A 17,771-nucleotide genomic window follows, 5' to 3' on the forward strand; every position below is an offset into this window, starting at 1 on the left:
ACTCTATTCTTCCCCCCGACATATGTCCGTATACATTCCCCTTGATTCTATTCTTCCCCTTTTTGGCATCAACAAAAAGACACAATCAGACAAAAAGGCATAAAGAAGTCCAATAAGGCTAACTCATGCCATATATGTGCACACAATCATGATAGAAAAGAGAAGCAAAAGGGAAAACAAGCATTGTACAAGCAAAAGAAGAGTTATTTTATTGATAAGAAATTTGACTGTTTCAACAGGAGGAGCAATGGTGAAATCCAACATGCCATCACAAAAAGACGAACAAAAAAAAAACAACAGCCACAAAATCATCAGAGCAAAAGATAACTGGCCACTAAGAGGATCCTAGGGGGCACTAGAAGAGGGAGGCTTGGAAGAGGAGGCATCAATAGTTTTAAGAGCTAGGTTCATGCGGACAGTTGTAGACAACTGTTAGTCAAGCAGTTTTTCCCGTAGGTTCTCCACTAGTTGCCTAAGTTCGGATGGAATGGTCTTTATTGAACTAGGTCCTCCCACAGTTTTCCACTTTTGTTTTCTAGACATTTCAACAAACTTCCCATTCCTGCTTGCAATAGCCACAATGGCACTTTTCAAAACAAATCATTCTCAACCACAAACTTTGTAGATCTTTCTACTAAGGAACTAGATTCCTCCGCTGCATCTTTATCAACCTTAACCACTGGAATGTGTTTATCAGCCAACCTCTTCTTCTTTTTCTTAATACTCTATTTACTCTTCTACAAGGTAGACTCAAAAGCTTATTTCTCCTACAACCACCTGGTTTGTTTTAGCTAAAAGAGAATCAGGTTCTTTAACAGGTTCTTCTGTGATGGTGTCATGAACCGGAGACTCAAAAAGCACCAAGTCCTTTCATCCCCTAAGAATGAAGTTTCTTCCCCCTGAGATGTAGGAACAGAGGAGAAGTAGGTTTTGCAACACATGGAAGTGATACATGGTTTGATGGATGAGTAGAGGTGACTGGAGATAAGGAGGAAATCGGTACGGGTACAGTAGTATCAGGGAACGTGAAGAAGTGGGTTTCTGGTGATGGTGTTAAGGGAGGAGGAGATGTGGAAGTGATGTTGATGGCAAGAGAAAAAGTCGATTATTCATTGGCCATAGTGAGAGAGGTGGTAAAAGGTGCAAAGAGAGACAATGGTTTAGAACTGCTGGTCTGAAAAGTTGGATGATGTGGCAGTTGAATTAATTTTTCTATCTTTTTCTTTGAACAATCATGCAAAAAACACATTACTACTAACCTGTTTTTGTAAAAGGGTTTTTGCAGCTCTCCTCCGAAGTTCAACACTGTACCTTTAGCTTCTGCGATCATCATGCGTGTTTACCTGCAACAGTATAGATGTGAGTTAGGCCTAGTAAGAAAACACTTTAGCCAATTTTACCTTAGTGTGACTATCATAGTCATGTCGCGAGAACCAAGTTCTCAATTAGGTTTAAGTAATCACAATACCATCTTGTTTCTCAAAGTGTTCCCTGCTTAGAGATTTGGTGAAGATATCTACAATTTGATCTTCTGTGCAACAAAATCTTATACAAATAAGACCCTTTTCCACATTGTCCCTGAGAAAATGGTGGCTGACATCAATGTGCTTGGTTTTCTTGGGTAGAACATGGTTCTTTGTCATGTTTAGAGCACTAGTATTGACACATAGAAGCGGTACACAATCAATGTATACACTAAAATCTTCCAATTTTTTCTTGATCCACAGTGAATGAGCATATCACGATGCATCTGCATCATATTCTTCTTCAGCAGCTAAGAGAGCTACTAAGTTTTGTTTCCTTGTACCCCATGAGATAAATCATGATTCAAGGAAATGAGCCATTCTAGATGTGCTTTTACTATCCACCAGATAGCCTGCATAATCAGTGTCAGCATAACCAATAAGGTTGAAATTGTCACCTGAAGTATAGTATAGAACCAGGTTCTGTCTACCCTTAAAATATTTCAGAATTCTCTTAGCAGCCTTCAGATGAGATTCCTCAGGATTTGATTGGAACATTGCACATAATCTCGCACCAAATACAATGTCTGGACTACTGGCAGTAAGGTAGAGTAGAGATCCAATGATGCCCATGCTTCCATGTCAAACCTTTTTTAAGAGTTCTTTGATGCATTTCTGCTAACTGATACACGTTCTCTTTATGGAATGCTTTACTTGAAGACCCAGGAAGACATTCAATTACCATATCATACTCATTTCAAACTCACTTCCCATGAGTTTAGCAGATTTTTCACATAATGAGTTAGCTGTAGCTCCAAATATGATGGCATCCACATAAATCTGATCAATGAGCAGGTTCCTTCCCAATTTCTTCAAAGACAATGTATTGTCAATCTTTCCTCTTGTGAAGCCATTTTCCACGAGAAAATGGATGGTCTCTTGTACCATGCTCTAGGGGCATGCTTCTATCCGTACAGTGCCTTATCCAATTTGAATACATATTCAGGATGTACATGACGTTCAAAAGCCTAGAGGTAGCTTGATATAGACTTCTTCTTTGAGAAAACCATTCAAGAAGGCACTCTTCACATCCATTTGGAATAATGTGAATTCCATATGTGAAGCAAAGGCAATGTGGATCCTAATAGCCTCCATGCGAGCTACTGGGCCAAAAATCTCATTATAATCGATCCCTTCCTCTTGATTGAATCCTTGGGCAGCAAGCCTTGCTTTGTTCCTTGTAGCATTTCCATGTTCATCTAGCTCATTCCTGAATACCCACCTGGTCCCTATGATGGTTCTGTCTAAGGGTCTAGGTACCAGGTGCCATACCTTATTTCTTTCAAGTTGATGCAGTTCCTCTTGCATTTTAGTAATCCAGTCTGCATCCTACAAGTCTTCCTTGATATTTTTGGTTTCTTTGGGATAGAAATACTGAGAAGGCTAGGGAATTTCTGGTTTTTTATCTTGTCTAAACTCCAGAATCAAGGGGTGATTATATTATCAAGTGAGTAGGAGCTTTTATGTTTCCAATTTAGGACTGAAGTTTGATTTGTAGAGAAACTGGGTAAGTTAAATGGATTTCCCCTGCACTCCTTGTTATGTTACTTGGGGAGTGCCTTGCACTGCATCTCCAACTCTTTCTTCTGCTTCAGAGGTAATGATGGAAGTAACAGGTTCCTCTTGAGAAGTAGAAGAGGATGTTGCATTGTCTCTCACATGTTTCCTTCATCTTACTCATCAAATCAGCCTTCCCATTTGAAACTCCAGATAATTCCTAGGGACCAAAAGTGGTTCATTATCTTAATCATCACTGTTTCCTCCTTTTTAGAGGAGGATGTCTCGTTGAATAGCACATGAACACTTCTTTCCACGCAGTGTGCCATTTTGTTGTAGACTTTGTGAGCTTTGCTTTGAGGGGGGTATCCCAGAAGGATTCCTTCATCGCCTTTTGCATCAAACTTCCAAAGCTGGTCCTTACCGTTGTTGAGAACATAGCATTTTCATCCAAAGGTTCTCAGATGAGTTATCTTTGGTTTTCTTCCATTGAGCAACTCATAAGGGGGTTTTGTTTAGGAGAGGTCTGATCATGCACCTCTTTTCACTCCTGCTCAGTATTCCTATAGGAATTGCATGCTCTGTATTCTTTGAACTTTGAATTTAACAGACCATGGACTAGGTCCTTCTTCATCAATATATCCATAAGTGAGAAACTTGTATCCCCCAATCCTTTATGCCATGTCTTCGAATCATTATCAGTTGCATTCAAGCAGCTCATATCACCAGCTTAGACATGAACTTATACCTTGTTTTCTTCCCCATACCTAGAATGTACCCCTTTTTCCATTTTCCAAAGGGTACATCCCTTCCTTGCAGGGCTTTCAATGATAGAGAATCCATGGTATTTCCAGTCATGTGCTTTGAGCATCTACTGTCCATGATCCACTACAGTCCACTTCCTCTCAGTGTTCCCTGCACATCTAAATTATGGGTTAGATTTAAGAACCCAAACTAGTTTGGGTACCTTGTTATGATAAAAAGGATGGATAAGGGCTTTCCTAGTCCATGCAAGCAACATTGGTTTCTTGCGAGCGGTACCTAGTCCCTTGTTAGTAGTCACTTTGTCAGCAAACACTTTATTTTATTGAACAGATTGAGCCCCGGCCTGGCAATTTTCTTTGAAGTGCCCATTGTTCCCACAGTGGGTACACAGCCAGTTTTCAGAAACTGTGACGTACTTACTGTAAGGGTTGTAAGGAGTTTTCTCTTTTAGGAACCCGATTCCCTACCTATTTCCACTATCGTTGAAGTACATGGCAGTTACAACATCTGAGGACAAGGTCCACTTGAGAGATTTCTCAAGATCACTTTTTATTATCGTCAATTCAGCTTGAAGCTTCCTATTTTTCTCGAGTTCACCACATATCCTAGTTCTAGTAGCTTTTAACTCATTTTCAAGACTAATGTTTTCCTCACTGGCTATCTCCTTTCCTTTTCCAAAATTTCCAGGTTTTAACTTAGTCCAAGGTTTCACTATTGTTTCCCTTAGGTTTGTAATTTCTGCCAAAAGATCATTCTTTTCTTTTCTGAAAATTTCAATGGTTTTCTTATGGTCAGTAACTATAGCCACTAAGTCGTTTCTAGTTTGTTCAGATTCTGCTAACTCTAAGGTCAAAGAATCCCTATCCTCCACAAAACAATGAAAGGCATTGATTAATACATTAGCTAAAGACATGAGTTTTCTTGGAGAATAGGATTTCTGATTTCTCCGAACATCCCTGAAATTTACCTCTTTGTTGTCATCATCTTCATCATCATCTGGTTGTGCCATCAACGTAAAGGTTGAGTCATATTCAGCTGATCTTTTTCTCTTGAAGTTCTTGAAGAATTCTTGCTTCAAGAGAGGACAATTTTTCATGAAGTGTCTAGCCTTTCCGCACTTCTAAAAAAGATCATTGTTCTTTCATCTGTTAGAGCTGTCCCGTTCTAGCACTTCTCCATTTCTTCTGACCATATTCTGAAACCTTTTGGTTAAGTAAGCCATGTAGCTGTCTTCCTCGCTCGAATCATTGTTAGCAGCTTTAAGTGACCGGTACTTTTCCTTCTTTGGTTTTCTCCTTTCAAGAGTTGGTGGAACAGTCATGAGGATCCTTCGTAGGTGTTAGCCTGATAGGAGGAATCTGCTCTGATACCAATTGTTAGACCATATGCATCCACTAGACTCTATAGAGAACCGGGTTCTCTATGTGTTTCCTCTGAAAATACTGATGAGCCAAATTGTATAGGGATCTGGTCCTATATCAGTTTGGTACAGTGCTAAGTTTGTACGAGTCCACCAAATAGCAGAGTACATGGTCCTTTGTGGGGTTCTGCTATGAATGCTAGTAAAGTTGTGTGTAAATAAGGCCGAGGATTTTTATGTGGAAAAATCCCACACAAGGGGATAAAAAAATCACAACCTACACTTGTAGGCTTTTAACTTCACTAACTTGAAATATCCCTATTACAAGCCACTTTACAATAACCCTATTGCAAAGACTTCAACTAACTTGTGATACTCTTATCACAAGCCACTCTATAACTATCCTAGTTACAAAGAATTTGACTAACTTGTGGCATTTCCACCACAAGCCACTTTGTCACACTATGGTTACAAAGGCTTTGATTAACTTGTGATGTTTCCTCCACAAGCCACGTTGTCACACTACGGTTACAAAGGCTTTTGCTTATGACTATCCCTAGTCACAACATAAACTCAGAAGTTTACGATTTTGGTTTGTTCCTAAGACAACGTTTCTAAGAAAGCAAACTAGGAATTACAATGAAGAACACATAACAAAGACTCAACAACCTAAGGACTTAAGATATCTTCGATCTTGGATAAGGTCCTCGAGGTCGAAGCAGCTTTGTTCTTGAGAGAGGTTCTTGAGCACTTGAGAGAATTTTTATTTTTTGTATTTGCAAGTATTGAACCAAAATTGTGTGCCTTGCATGAGGTTTATACTACACAAGACATTACCTTAGTGATGTCAATTCAAAATGGTTATGTCCAATTTCAATGGGAAGTGACCGATGCACTGTCTATTGCTCTATCTACTTTGTCACACCTCCTTTTTCACTACACCCCCCGAAAGGGTATATAAGGGAGTTTTTTTCCAACTTAAAGTGACAATTGAAACGGGATTAATTTATTAAAAATTCAGAGTCGCCATTTGGGATAATTTATGGTGTCCCAAGTCAGCGGTTCAAATCCCAAATCGAGAAAAAGATTGACTCTGTATTACAGTTCGCAAACCAGAAATCCAGTTAAGGAATTCTGTTAACCCGGGAGAAGGTATTAGGCATTTTCGAATTCCGTAGTTCTAGCACGGTCGCTCAACTATTGTATTCGGCTTAATTATTTGATTTTAAAAATACTTTTAGACCTATGTGCATTTTAGCTTTAAACCGCTGTTAATTATTTTAAGGAATATTTCAACGTCATCTAAAACACGTCTTTGGATCGTGTCACGTCATCCTAAACATATTTTATTCAACGTTTTAAGATTTGAATTTGGGTTACATGAAATGCACACCCGAGTTTAGGAAAGTAATATTATTAGGTGACGCGCCTAAAGCAACTACGAGTTTGCAAATTTGCGAGGGCCATGAAAATTTGCTAAATGGTACGCCTCGATTTCTAAGGATTGAAGTTAATTAAACGAGGGCCACTGGTTGTCTTATTTATTTGGTGGCACCCCACAAATTAACTACAAGGATCTACTAATTAAATAATGCTAAGGGAATCATAACTACTTTTAAATCACAGCTGAATTTAAATTGTGAATCTAAAGGGCTAAGACTAAGTGAAATCTACTCCATTTTTCCATTTTAGAACTTGGTCCTGACCAGGCATGAGGCCTCATGGCCCAAAATTACCAGGCTGTAAGATTAAGAGCTTCGAGACAAATTCCGTTTGAGCCCAAATAGAGGGCCCAATTCTGAAGCGTGCACAAGCAGGATACCCCAGGAATTGAGCAACCACAAAATTAAATGGGCAATTACTAGCAGCTTGAAATACTAATTGGAATTAAGTTGACAATCATTTCAAACCATTTTTTAGTTTAAACTTATACACATGCTAATCATTGAAGTACTATAACTTGACAACCACTGAAATACTAATTAGAAAATCATGCTTCATTTGCAGTATTCATGCTTGACTCGATTGACTAGACCATTTCCTTCTCAAAACATGATTCCACACACACAACTCTTTAAAGAAACAATCATTTATCCAATTACGTAAACATTATCATCTAAACACCACAGATATGTACCAGAAATGGGCTGCATAACTAAGAAATTCAAGGCAGTCCACGCTACAAAATCAAAGGGCAGAATATAAAGTCTGAAACTACCAACATAATAGCCAAACTCACTGTCCAAAGCAAGACTCACATAGCTAATGCAACACCTCAAATTACCGAAGGAAATATAATGTCAAGACAAAACTATGAATGAATCTTAAACGAAACTGGCATCATGCTTTGAACTTCAACTTTTCATTTTTCAATCTTCACATTTAACTTCACAACCAATGTAATGGGTAATACCTGGAAAAGCAAAGAAAACAAGAACAAGGAAAGGTTAGCAGCAGCAAAGCAGTACCAGCAACGACGTAACAATGCTTAACCAGTTGAAACCCACCCAAACCTCAAACTAAACTCCACACAACTCGAAATCAGACTCCTAGACTTAGATTCAACCCATTTTTCACACCCAAATCAATCAGAAATTCTTCAGAATCGAGAATCTCCAAAATTATAGAAGAAATGCAATGGAACAGTAATTTTCTTTTGATATTTCCAACCGTTTTGAGTTTCTGAAATTTTTATCCCTGAATTTCTCTGCCTTGAATGCCAAGTTAGAGAGCCTTTATAGACAAGGCATTTAGGGTAGCTAAAGGAGGATCAGATTTGCACCTAGACCCTTTTACAATTTTCATTTTAGCTTAAGTACCCCTAGTTTAATTTCAGTTTTGCGAAACAGTCCCCTCCCCAGCTTCCTAGAAGCTTCCTAAACAGTTACCAATAGATTCTCACACTTGAATTTCCTAATTTAACCTTTGAACCCCTATTTTTCTTCAAGAAACCAAACGGATCAAACTGACCCAAGGCGAACCAGATATGGACCTTCGAAAACCTGAGCCAGTCCCTTTCTTTTGGGCCCAGGTCCAAGTCAGAAGCTCGGGAGAAACAAGAAGGCAGAAAAATGAAAGGCAATTAGGATTTCAATCAGCCTTTTGGACCGAATGCTTTCAATCATCCCAAGACTAAAGGGAACAATCAAACGAACTAACCTAACGAATTCAAACAAAACTGACGAACCTAAAAACTAACCATTAATCCTAACTTAAAAATAAACACATGCAGAAATTATTGCAGGAACGGAAAATAGAAAAAATCAAAACAGAAACAAAAGAAACAGAGGAAGATGAGAAGGGAAATGTACATGAAAATTAAAACTCAAAAGGTAAAGAATAAAATACCTAACCATGGCCTGGATCGTAAGAAATGCAAAAAATCTTCGAACCTTCAAGTTTTCTGGCTAAGTTTGACATTAATCATGTGTTCTTATCAAGAACACATAAATAAAGTCGAACTAGACCTAAATCCTTACTGAAATCTCGAATTCGAGGTTTTTGGGATTTTAAGGCTTGACTTAGATTTAAGATTCGAGGAGCTTGGGTCAGATTTGATGGAAACCAACAGTGGATTAGGTGTAAGGGGGTATGGTGGTTATTTTTTGGGGTGTTATTTTGGGGCCGATTGGATGAGTTAGGGTTTTGGTCGATCTCTTCGATTCAAGATTCGACAAGTTCCAGTAGGATTCGAGGGAGGGGGTTTGGAGATTTGAGAAGAGGAGAAGGAGGGGGATCTGTGGTGTAAAAATGAGGTCGATTGGAGCAACGCCACCGGCAGAGGCGATTTCCGGCAGGCGGCTTACGGCGGAGGCGGTGAAGAGTTCTTTGAGTGTGTGGGGACGATTAGAGGGGGTAGGGGGTGCGTTTGGACACTAATATACTTATGAAGCTTCAATTATAAGCCGTTTGATCAAGGGGAGATCAATGGCTCAGATTCCATAATCCAAAACGGCGTCGTTTGATTTATTGACTGACCGGACCGGGTATTGGGGCGTATCTAGGCTGCAATTGGGCGGGTATTGTAATGGGTTTGGGCTGTGATTAACCGGGTTTTGAGGAGGAATCTATTGGGATGGGGTAATTCAAATCAAACATGGCCCAAAACCTTTGAACCATTCAATTATTTCTCTTTTTCTTTTTTTAAATTAACTCTTTTTAATTTCTTTTAAATTAAAAATAAAAATAAACCTAAATTAATTCCTAATCAAACTATCTTAGCAAATTAATTACCACAAATAATACTTACTACAATTAATTAAAACCAAATTTAAAGGGAAAAAAACTACCAAAGTTCAAGAATTAAAATTAAAAGTGCAAAATAAATTATTTTGTCATTTTTTCCATTTTTATAAAATACTAAATTACTAATTAATTCAAGAATGCAAAATTAGATCCTAAATGTAAATGCAACATTTTTTGTATTTTTCATTAATTAAACAAAAATAAAAATGCACAGACAAATGCAAACAATTATCAGAAAATGCCACAGAATCCACAAAAATTGTAAATAATGAGAAGAAATTATTTTGTTTTGAATTTATGGGAGTAATTCATATAGGGAAAAAATCGCGTGCTCACATGCTGTACTATTGCAGGCAGTCACTTTCTGCAGTTGCTTTCCAACTGCAGTTGACTTTGTACTTCTGTCAGAGAACCCTAAGGGACCAGGTCCCTGTTGTGTTCCCCTTTGTACAGTTGCGAACAGTCACTTAGTTGTGTTCTAGCTATATAGTTGACTTGTACTTCTGTTAGAGAACCCTAGGGGATTAGGTCCTTATTGTGTTCCTCTTTGTACAGTTACGGACAGTCACTTTCTGCAGTTGCGATCCAGCTGTATAGTTGACTTGTACTTTTGTCAGGGGAGCACCAAGGGATCAGGTTCCTAATCTGGTACTGCGCACACTGCCCAAATTTTCTTTCTCATGTTTGAGACAAGTCGTGAATCTAGAATATTGTAGTCTTTTACAGTGAAAGAAGTTGGGACGAGGTTGTCAATAATAGATTACCTAGAGAAATAGGTAAAACAAATTTCCACCCAAAATTTAATTCTTGGCAGAGGAAAGCCCCATGACTGAGCGAACCGAGGCTAGGGTAGATAAAGGAAGAGAAGATTTATTGAATGCTCTCGGGCATTTATTGAGGTCTTGAGTTTGAGTAACTTGAATCATTGTACTTTAGTTGATCAGAGAATGAGTGGGCGCTGGAAACAGTGCAGTGCGGCAGAATCTTCGTTTCCAGCTATGTCCAATTGACTTTGTACTGCCATGAGGAACCCACAAGAGTATCAAGTCCTTGTCTGGATTCCTACCTCCTGAAGTTGTAGCAATTTCACATTTGGCTGGAATCTATTAGATGTAGTGTAATCCAAATGAGTCAGGTTCCCTATCTGGTTCTTGATATTAAGTTTGTTAGATCATCAAAACACAAGGCAAAGATATTGAAAACCTATCAATTTCCCCCATTTTGATGATGACAAACTTAGTATTGAAAACGAGGAGTTAGAGTTCAGAGAACCAGATTGAATAACAGGAGACCACAGGTTCCCCCTGACTTTTTGCCCTTACTTACACATGTTTCCCCATATGTTCCCCCTTAATTTTTATTATCATTCTTGGTCTTTTATCTAGTTCTATACAGAATGTTTGTTAGGTCATCAAAACATAGATAAAAAGACCTTAAGCCCATCACCTTGTAAATCAGTTTTACCATCTTTTCTTTGTCTTAATTTCAGAATAGAGTTAGACCGAAAGGGATTTAAAGAAAAACAAACAATGGAATGGACAATGAATTTAGACGAGAGGTATCCTTTTGGGGAGAAGAAAGAAAGACTTATCTGGAGTGCATGAGGACTTCAATGAACATGACATGCCTTTTGGACTGGATGCCTGATCTGTGTAAACCGTACGACTCTCAAAAGTTCATCACAACTTTTCCTTGAAACCGAGGAACCTCGCTAGGACTCTGTTGATGCCAATGGTTTCAAGGATCCTTTTTTCAATAAGTGGCGCCATTTGCGGGTTTTCACCGACTGACCTCTCTTATTTCTCTTCTCACCATCACCTTGTAGTGCTTTTTGCGAGTTTTCACTAACAAGACTCTCATTTTAGTTTCTCTGCTTATTGTCACCTCACGGTGCCCATGTAGGTTTTCACCAATAAGACTCTCTCATTTTGATTGCATTGGATCCAAGTAGTTGTATTCTCTGATCCTTGAACAATCTCATCGATTGATCGAAAGGACTTGAACAGATTTGGGTAAAAATGATTTGGACTGAATTATAACTTTGGAACCATTCAGGCGGGATCATCACCGAACCATTATAATATCTGCCCCAGTTTTACTTTTGGGGGAATTTGGATTTGTATTTTGGTATGACTGAACCCAGAGAGAGGCTTCCTACGTATCCTTTCGGTATCAAGTCGAACGTAGTTCAGAGAGCTTTATTTTTTATTTTCTTTTGTTCTTCTGTTTTGTTTTGTTTTTTTTTTCCTTTCCTTTTTCCTCTCTTTTTTCATTTTTTTCATTTCATTCTCTTTGTCTTTTCTTCCCTTTTTTGTATCTTTCTTTTTCTTCTCTTTTTTTTTTCATTTTATTTTTTATTTTTCATTCATTTCATTTTTCTCAATACTAACTTCCAAATTCCAAAGAGGGTAATCAAAGAATGGGAGCCCGCTCAAAGGGTTTGCAAAGGGTTGAATATTTGGATAGTGAGAAATAAAGCCTTCTTCATCCCAACCGGAGAACATTAATGTTATATAAAGGATCCAACATAGTACCTTTTGACTACATTTGCATTGACAATTGTTTCGGGGACATTTCCTTCGATGTGTCCCTAGTACAACGCATTTTTGGCAGTACTCTTGTTGTAATGTATGGACCTTTCCAATCTGGAACCAATTTTTCTTCAACTATTCCAACTCTTTGTTGTATTTACTTAAACTTATCTTCATTGCGATCTAATTCTTGATTCATTATTTTGAGGTCTGACGGTATTTCAGGATCTAGGCATAAAGTCCACAAGTATGTCATGTTATTGAAATCTGCATTTAACAGAACTGAAAAGAGAATAAGAAAAGTGATAAGATTAAGAAAAGAGACATTCCTGGACAGTAAAATGTTAATTTCATTTGATTTTTTTGAATTTTAAAAGATAGAAGGGTTAACATCGAAAAGTAAGACAATAAAGTAAAACATCAAGATCACACCCTGAGATAATCCGTACGCAGAAAGGATAGCAAGACTGGCTACCGAGATTCCCGTCTGATAGGGAACTTTTAGGCTTGGCAGCCATTTTTGTCTTTTCTTCTGTCTTGGCAATGGCTGCAATGGCCTTCGGTGCCGGATCAAATTCCTCATTGTAAGAAAGTAACAGATTGTCTATCACATCAGGAGCCTCTTCATCTCCGAAGAACCATTCTTTCAGCTTCAATCAAATCTTCAACTGCCCTTTTGAGGGTCCAACAGTCCTATGTACTGTGTCCCACTGCTCCAGAGTGGTATTCACATCTAGCATCAGCTCGGTGCTAGGAGGACTTGGGGTTTGGCCAGTTTGGGGCCACTGGCTGTAGCAGACCTCGCCTGACTAGCTTTTGGGACAAGCCTAAGTATGATTCACCAATAGGGGTGAACTAATTCCTTTTGAAAGGCTCTCTTGGGCGAGGATTGTACTGGGGATTATATGAAGCTTGGTAAGGATGGACATTTTTGGGAGGTGGAGCTCGGTTTTGTATATAATGTTGTGGCCGCGTGCAAAGTTGTGCGTTCATCACCGCATACCAACAAAACCAACCATCTGAACAGAACGTTGCTAATTTCCTCACACCACAACCTTGTCAGTTTTGAGACATTTAACATATAGGAAATCACATGTTGGGATGCAATGCACCTATCATTTAAACGCTTCTACCATGTATTTGAACGGTTGCATGTTTTATCCCGGCCTTAACTAACTCTTTCAGTATGTACCTCTTTTCTTTTATTTTTGTCTCTCTTTAATCACTCTTAATTTTTTTTCATTTCGTTTCTGTCGCTCTTTTATTTTTGGCCCTCTCTTTTCTTTTTTCTTTTTTTGGTTTGTTCACTCTTTTCTTTTTTGTCACTCTTTTCTTCTTCTTTTTTAACTCAATTTTTCTTTCTTTTTTTTTAAATTATTTTTCACTCAGTTTTATTTGATAGCTATTATTCTTAACTAACTCTTCTTCTTTTTTAACTCAATCACTCAGTTTTATTTCACTCAGTTTTTATAACACTCAGACAAACATATATATATATATATATATATATATATATATATATATATATATATATATATATATATATATGTTCTGCAACTCATTTTTTTATTGAATAATCGAAAGAAAGGCTTTTAAGGAGGAAAGAAAATATGTTTGTATTTATTTTCAGATTTTTTTAAAAATTTTTGAAAGAAAGATTCTAAAGAAGAAATAACATACTTTTTACTTTTTTGGATGTTGATTTTGGATGTTGCCTCTTAATTTTTGAAAGAGGGACTTTTAAGAAAATATTTTGAATTTCCAAAAGTACTTCTAAAAAAAGATGAAAATATTTTGGAATTAAATTTTTTTCAATTTTTTTTAATGACATTTACGAAAGAAAGACTTTTAAAGAAGGAAAAGAATATTTTTATTTTTTTATGATTTTTTTTTTTGGAATTTTTGGGAAAAATATTTCAAAGTAAAGGAAACCCGTATGAGTCCAGAACCGATGAGGTTTGCCTACGTATCTCACATTCAGTGAGAATCAGACCCGCGTAGTTCGGTCAATTTTGACAAAATATGGGAAACATGACTTTTGAAAACAATCACCTATTTTCTCTCTTTGTTTTTTTTTTGAAAATTTCGGCAGAGCTTCGGATTACCTACTTCTCACTCTTGATTTTTTTTTATTCTTTTTTTTTACTTTTGTTTTTTGATTTTCTTTCTCTATTCTAATAGCCAATCAACATGCAAACCGAAACAAACAGATACACAAGTAGCACGTAAGATGCATCAGGATGAACCTTTAACTTGGGAACCTATCCTAGACGGACCCAACCCCTATGTTGAGTCCCCAAAGTCAAATGCATGTGATGCAAATAAGTGTTCCTACTAGGGATCCGACATGAGGTTATGTTATTCTAGGTTTAAAACCTGGGTGTACTATTCTAGACGTGAGTGTATTGTTCTAGACCTGGCTTACCTGAGCGGACGACTCGAGCAAGCTGGGGAGGGCAGCGTACCAGGAATACAGAAGCTTCACCTGCTTTGCAACTTGTCCGAACCTCATTCTAAAATTAAGATATGACTCTAACAGAAAAGAAGTCACGCGAAGCGCACACTCCCCAGAAGATTTAGAAGACTCAGAGAGAAGAAGTGTTTCGTAACAGTTTTATATACAGTTAAAACATATCAAAGCGGTAAAAAGCGACATTTAGCACATTAGGCTCAAACATATAAAAATCATATAATAGATAAAAGTCAACTATAACAATTATTCTAAGCTCGAATTCTGAACCCTGAACCAGAGATTCTGGGTTCTTATCCCCAGCAGAGTCGCTAGAGCTGTCACACCTCTTTTTTACCCGAAAGGGGAGATAGGGAGTTTTTCCAATTTAAGTAACATAAATCGAAATGGTATTATTTTATTTATTTATAGTCACCACTTGGGATATTTATTATGGTGTCCCAAGTCACCGGTTTATTTTTAAAATCCCAAATCGAGGAAAACTGACTTCATTTAAAAAGTCTGCGAAACCAGAAAAAACTAGGTAAGGAATTTTGTTAACCCAGGAGAAGGTGTTAGGTATTTTTGGGTTCCGTGGTTTTAGCATAGTTGCTCAACTATTAATAATTGGCCTCATTATCTGAATTATTACATGTTTTAAACCCATTGTGAATTTTTAACTTTTTAACCTCTTTTAATTATTTATGCAGTTTATTTAAATAAGTCTCGAGGCCGTGCACTTAATGTTTTGGAACACATTGTGAACCACGTCACATGAAATGTACCCGCGATTTACAATATGTTTATTTTATTATTGTTCGAAGTTATGGTCGGGTCACATGAAATGCACACCCGAATTGGAATTTACGTATCGTGACCATGTCACGGGAGCCGTACCCATGGCCACGATAATTTATTAATCGCGCCTAAAGCGGCTACTTAGGTTTATGAGTTATTTGTTTTGTTGCTATTTCTCCTTAAAATGGAATGGATGAAAGCTACAATTTGGAAGAGAGCTCTAACCTTTATATAGCGTTGTTCAGATTTATCAGTGGGATATTATTTACGTCTTATATTTATCTGTTTCGAACATGGGCAGTTGTTTGGTAATAGAGATCTGGAATTTTTTTTGATTCCACAGAAACCACTCAGATCCATCAAATCTCGAAGTTGTCCATACAAGTTCGGATAGATTCTTGTATACTAATGATATCTAAATACAAATGATTTACAACTAGAAAGAAATAAGCACGAAGTGAAATCGACATCTGGGATTAATTGCTGGCCCTCACAAATTTGGAATTGAAAAATAGTTGATTCACAATGGAGGATACACATTATGTCATATGGGTGCTTAAGCACCCATTGCTTTTGAAAACAAGATTACTACTTATATATAACACACACAAATAACCAATTTAAAGAATTAGTCAAGATCTGATCAGATTCATATCAAAATTTAAATTTACCAAATACAAAGATAGCATTGTTCAGCATATAATACAACGGCAGGCCCAAGCATACTATCACATTTATAGCTTATGAATAAACCTCAACTTTAATAACAATTATATTAAACAATCGGCTTTTTCCCTTCTCTTAGCTTCAAAGATCAATAGCAAAGGGTCATTCAAACAAACTTAAACAAACAAATGCTAGATCTATAGAAACAAATAGTACAACAACTTAGATCTCATTCATGATTTCCATTTAAGACAATGGGTATAATTGGAAATACCTAAACAACAACAAATAAATCCTAAATCTGAAAAGAAAATAATGAAACCCAGCCACATATGAAGCAAAACTAGCAAGAGAAACAACAATAGTCCTCAACTCAGCTTTCGAACAAACTGTTCGAGCAAGAATTTCTCGAGCGGCAGCCAACGAACACCTCGAAATGACCTTAGCTCGACCAAATACAATCCATGTTTTTTTTTAGAAAATCAAAAATCAAGATGAAAAATGAAGAACAGAGATATCTTTGTTCCTATATTTTTGTTTGAAACTTAAACAAAATTGAAGCGGCAGATCAAGCTTCTTCTTTCTAAGAGAGGGATTAGGTTTTTTCTAAGAGAGGAAGGGTCTTCGTTCATCTACTCTTTTGATGTAGAATGGAGCGTCGTTGATGGGGGTCTGATTGTTTTAGGTCTCTAGGGTTTTTAATTAAAGGGGAGGGGAAATGGGTCAATGGTCTTGGCCGGGTCGCTGGGTAATTTGGGATTTTTGGGCTTCAAATTAAGCTGGCCCAGACGAAATTGATAGACCAAATCTACTTTTTTCCTTTATTTTTCTTTTAATTTTAATTTATAACAAATTAAAACCTAACTTAAATCTAATTAGTAAAATAAATTATATTTATCTATTAACAAATGCATGAAATAATTTGTTTTGATTTGTTTATTTACTAATTCTAATAATTAAAGAGTGACTAATTCCTAAAAATGCAAATTAAACCTAATAAGGCATGAAATTAAAATGTGACAATTTTTTATGATTTTTAGATATTAAACATGCATGAAATGCAACTAAATAAAGAAAAACTCCTAAAATCCACCAAAATTATTTTTGGACTATTTTTAGGAGTTATTTTCATGTGGAGAAAAAATTAGGTGCTCACAAAGTCTGAGTGCAGTGACGAAAATTTAAAATTACATAAATATCAAGTCAAATATGCAGTTCAATAGCCAATTATCTCATAAAACTCCAATTTTAGTTAGAAATCTTTTGAAAACATTTATTCAACATTTTTCAACAGAGACTCAGTATAATAGAAGAGTGAAAACAGAGAAAATGTCATAAACAAACCCCTCGAGCAAGGTATCACTCATAAGTATAGCCTCTCAGGCAAGATTCTCAGTCACTCGTGACTCAGCTCTCGTCAATCAGTACTCACACTCAGCACTCCGGCTCAATAGACATCTCATAATAATAATAGTAACCGCTGTAGCGTGTAGCCCGAACTGTAGCGTCATATTGTTGCGGCACACAGCCCAATCCTATATATATATATATATATATATATATATATCGTTGCGGCGTGCATCCCGATCCATATAAGTATCGTTGCGGCATGCAGCCCGATCCATAACATATATGTAATATCGCTGCGACGTGCAACCCGATCAACAATATTTACATATAATCCTCACCATTAGGTCCTCAACTTCTATCAGTCATTAACCTCACAGCCGCTCGGGCATATCAGTGAAATTCAAGAAAACTCAGCCCAAACAGTTTTCATATATTAAGAAGTTGAGTGATGAAACCGGATTAACCAATAAGCAGGTAAAACATGACTGAGGATATGCTTTCAAATTAAAACAGTTTGAGGAAAGTAGTAAAATACCCCTAAGGGTCTAAACAGTTCGGCACAAAAGCCCCAAACATGGCATTCCGCC

The 17,771-nt window shown here is 37.1% G+C and overlaps 2 protein-coding genes across 2 annotated transcripts; both read right to left on the minus strand.

The window, feature by feature from the left end:
- Positions 1–1,820: 1,820 nt before the first annotated feature.
- LOC107820126 (secreted RxLR effector protein 161-like) lies at positions 1,821–2,411 on the minus strand. The gene is made up of 2 exons (XM_016646340.1): positions 2,206–2,411; positions 1,821–2,097 (listed from the first exon to the last, which is right to left on the minus strand). The coding sequence occupies exons 1-2, from the start codon at positions 2,409–2,411 to the stop codon at positions 1,821–1,823; spliced, it is 483 nt and encodes a 160-aa protein (XP_016501826.1).
- Positions 2,412–2,483: 72 nt separating this feature from the next.
- Positions 2,484–2,831, minus strand: LOC142181714 (putative mitochondrial protein AtMg00820). Its single transcript, XM_075255160.1, has one exon. It carries the CDS (start codon positions 2,829–2,831, stop codon positions 2,484–2,486), a length of 348 nt encoding a protein of 115 aa, XP_075111261.1.
- Positions 2,832–17,771: the final 14,940 nt, after the last annotated feature.

Source organism: Nicotiana tabacum, chromosome 6, assembly GCF_000715075.1.
Source record: "Nicotiana tabacum cultivar K326 chromosome 6, ASM71507v2, whole genome shotgun sequence".
In the NCBI taxonomy this organism is placed as follows: Eukaryota; Viridiplantae; Streptophyta; class Magnoliopsida; order Solanales; family Solanaceae; genus Nicotiana; species Nicotiana tabacum.

Bases quoted from the DNA above. Each gene is read 5' to 3' on its own strand.
- LOC142181714 (XM_075255160.1), bottom strand. From the start codon at position 2,831: ATGCAAGAGGAACTGCATCAACTTGAAAGAAATAAGGTATGGCACCTG.
- LOC107820126 (XM_016646340.1), bottom strand. From the start codon at position 2,411: ATGGTACAAGAGACCATCCATTTTCTCGTGGAAAATGGCTTCACAAGA. The intron at 2,098-2,205 runs GTAATTGAATGT...TTGACATGGAAG, and splicing joins TTTGAAATGAGTATGATATG to CATGGGCATCATTGGATCTC.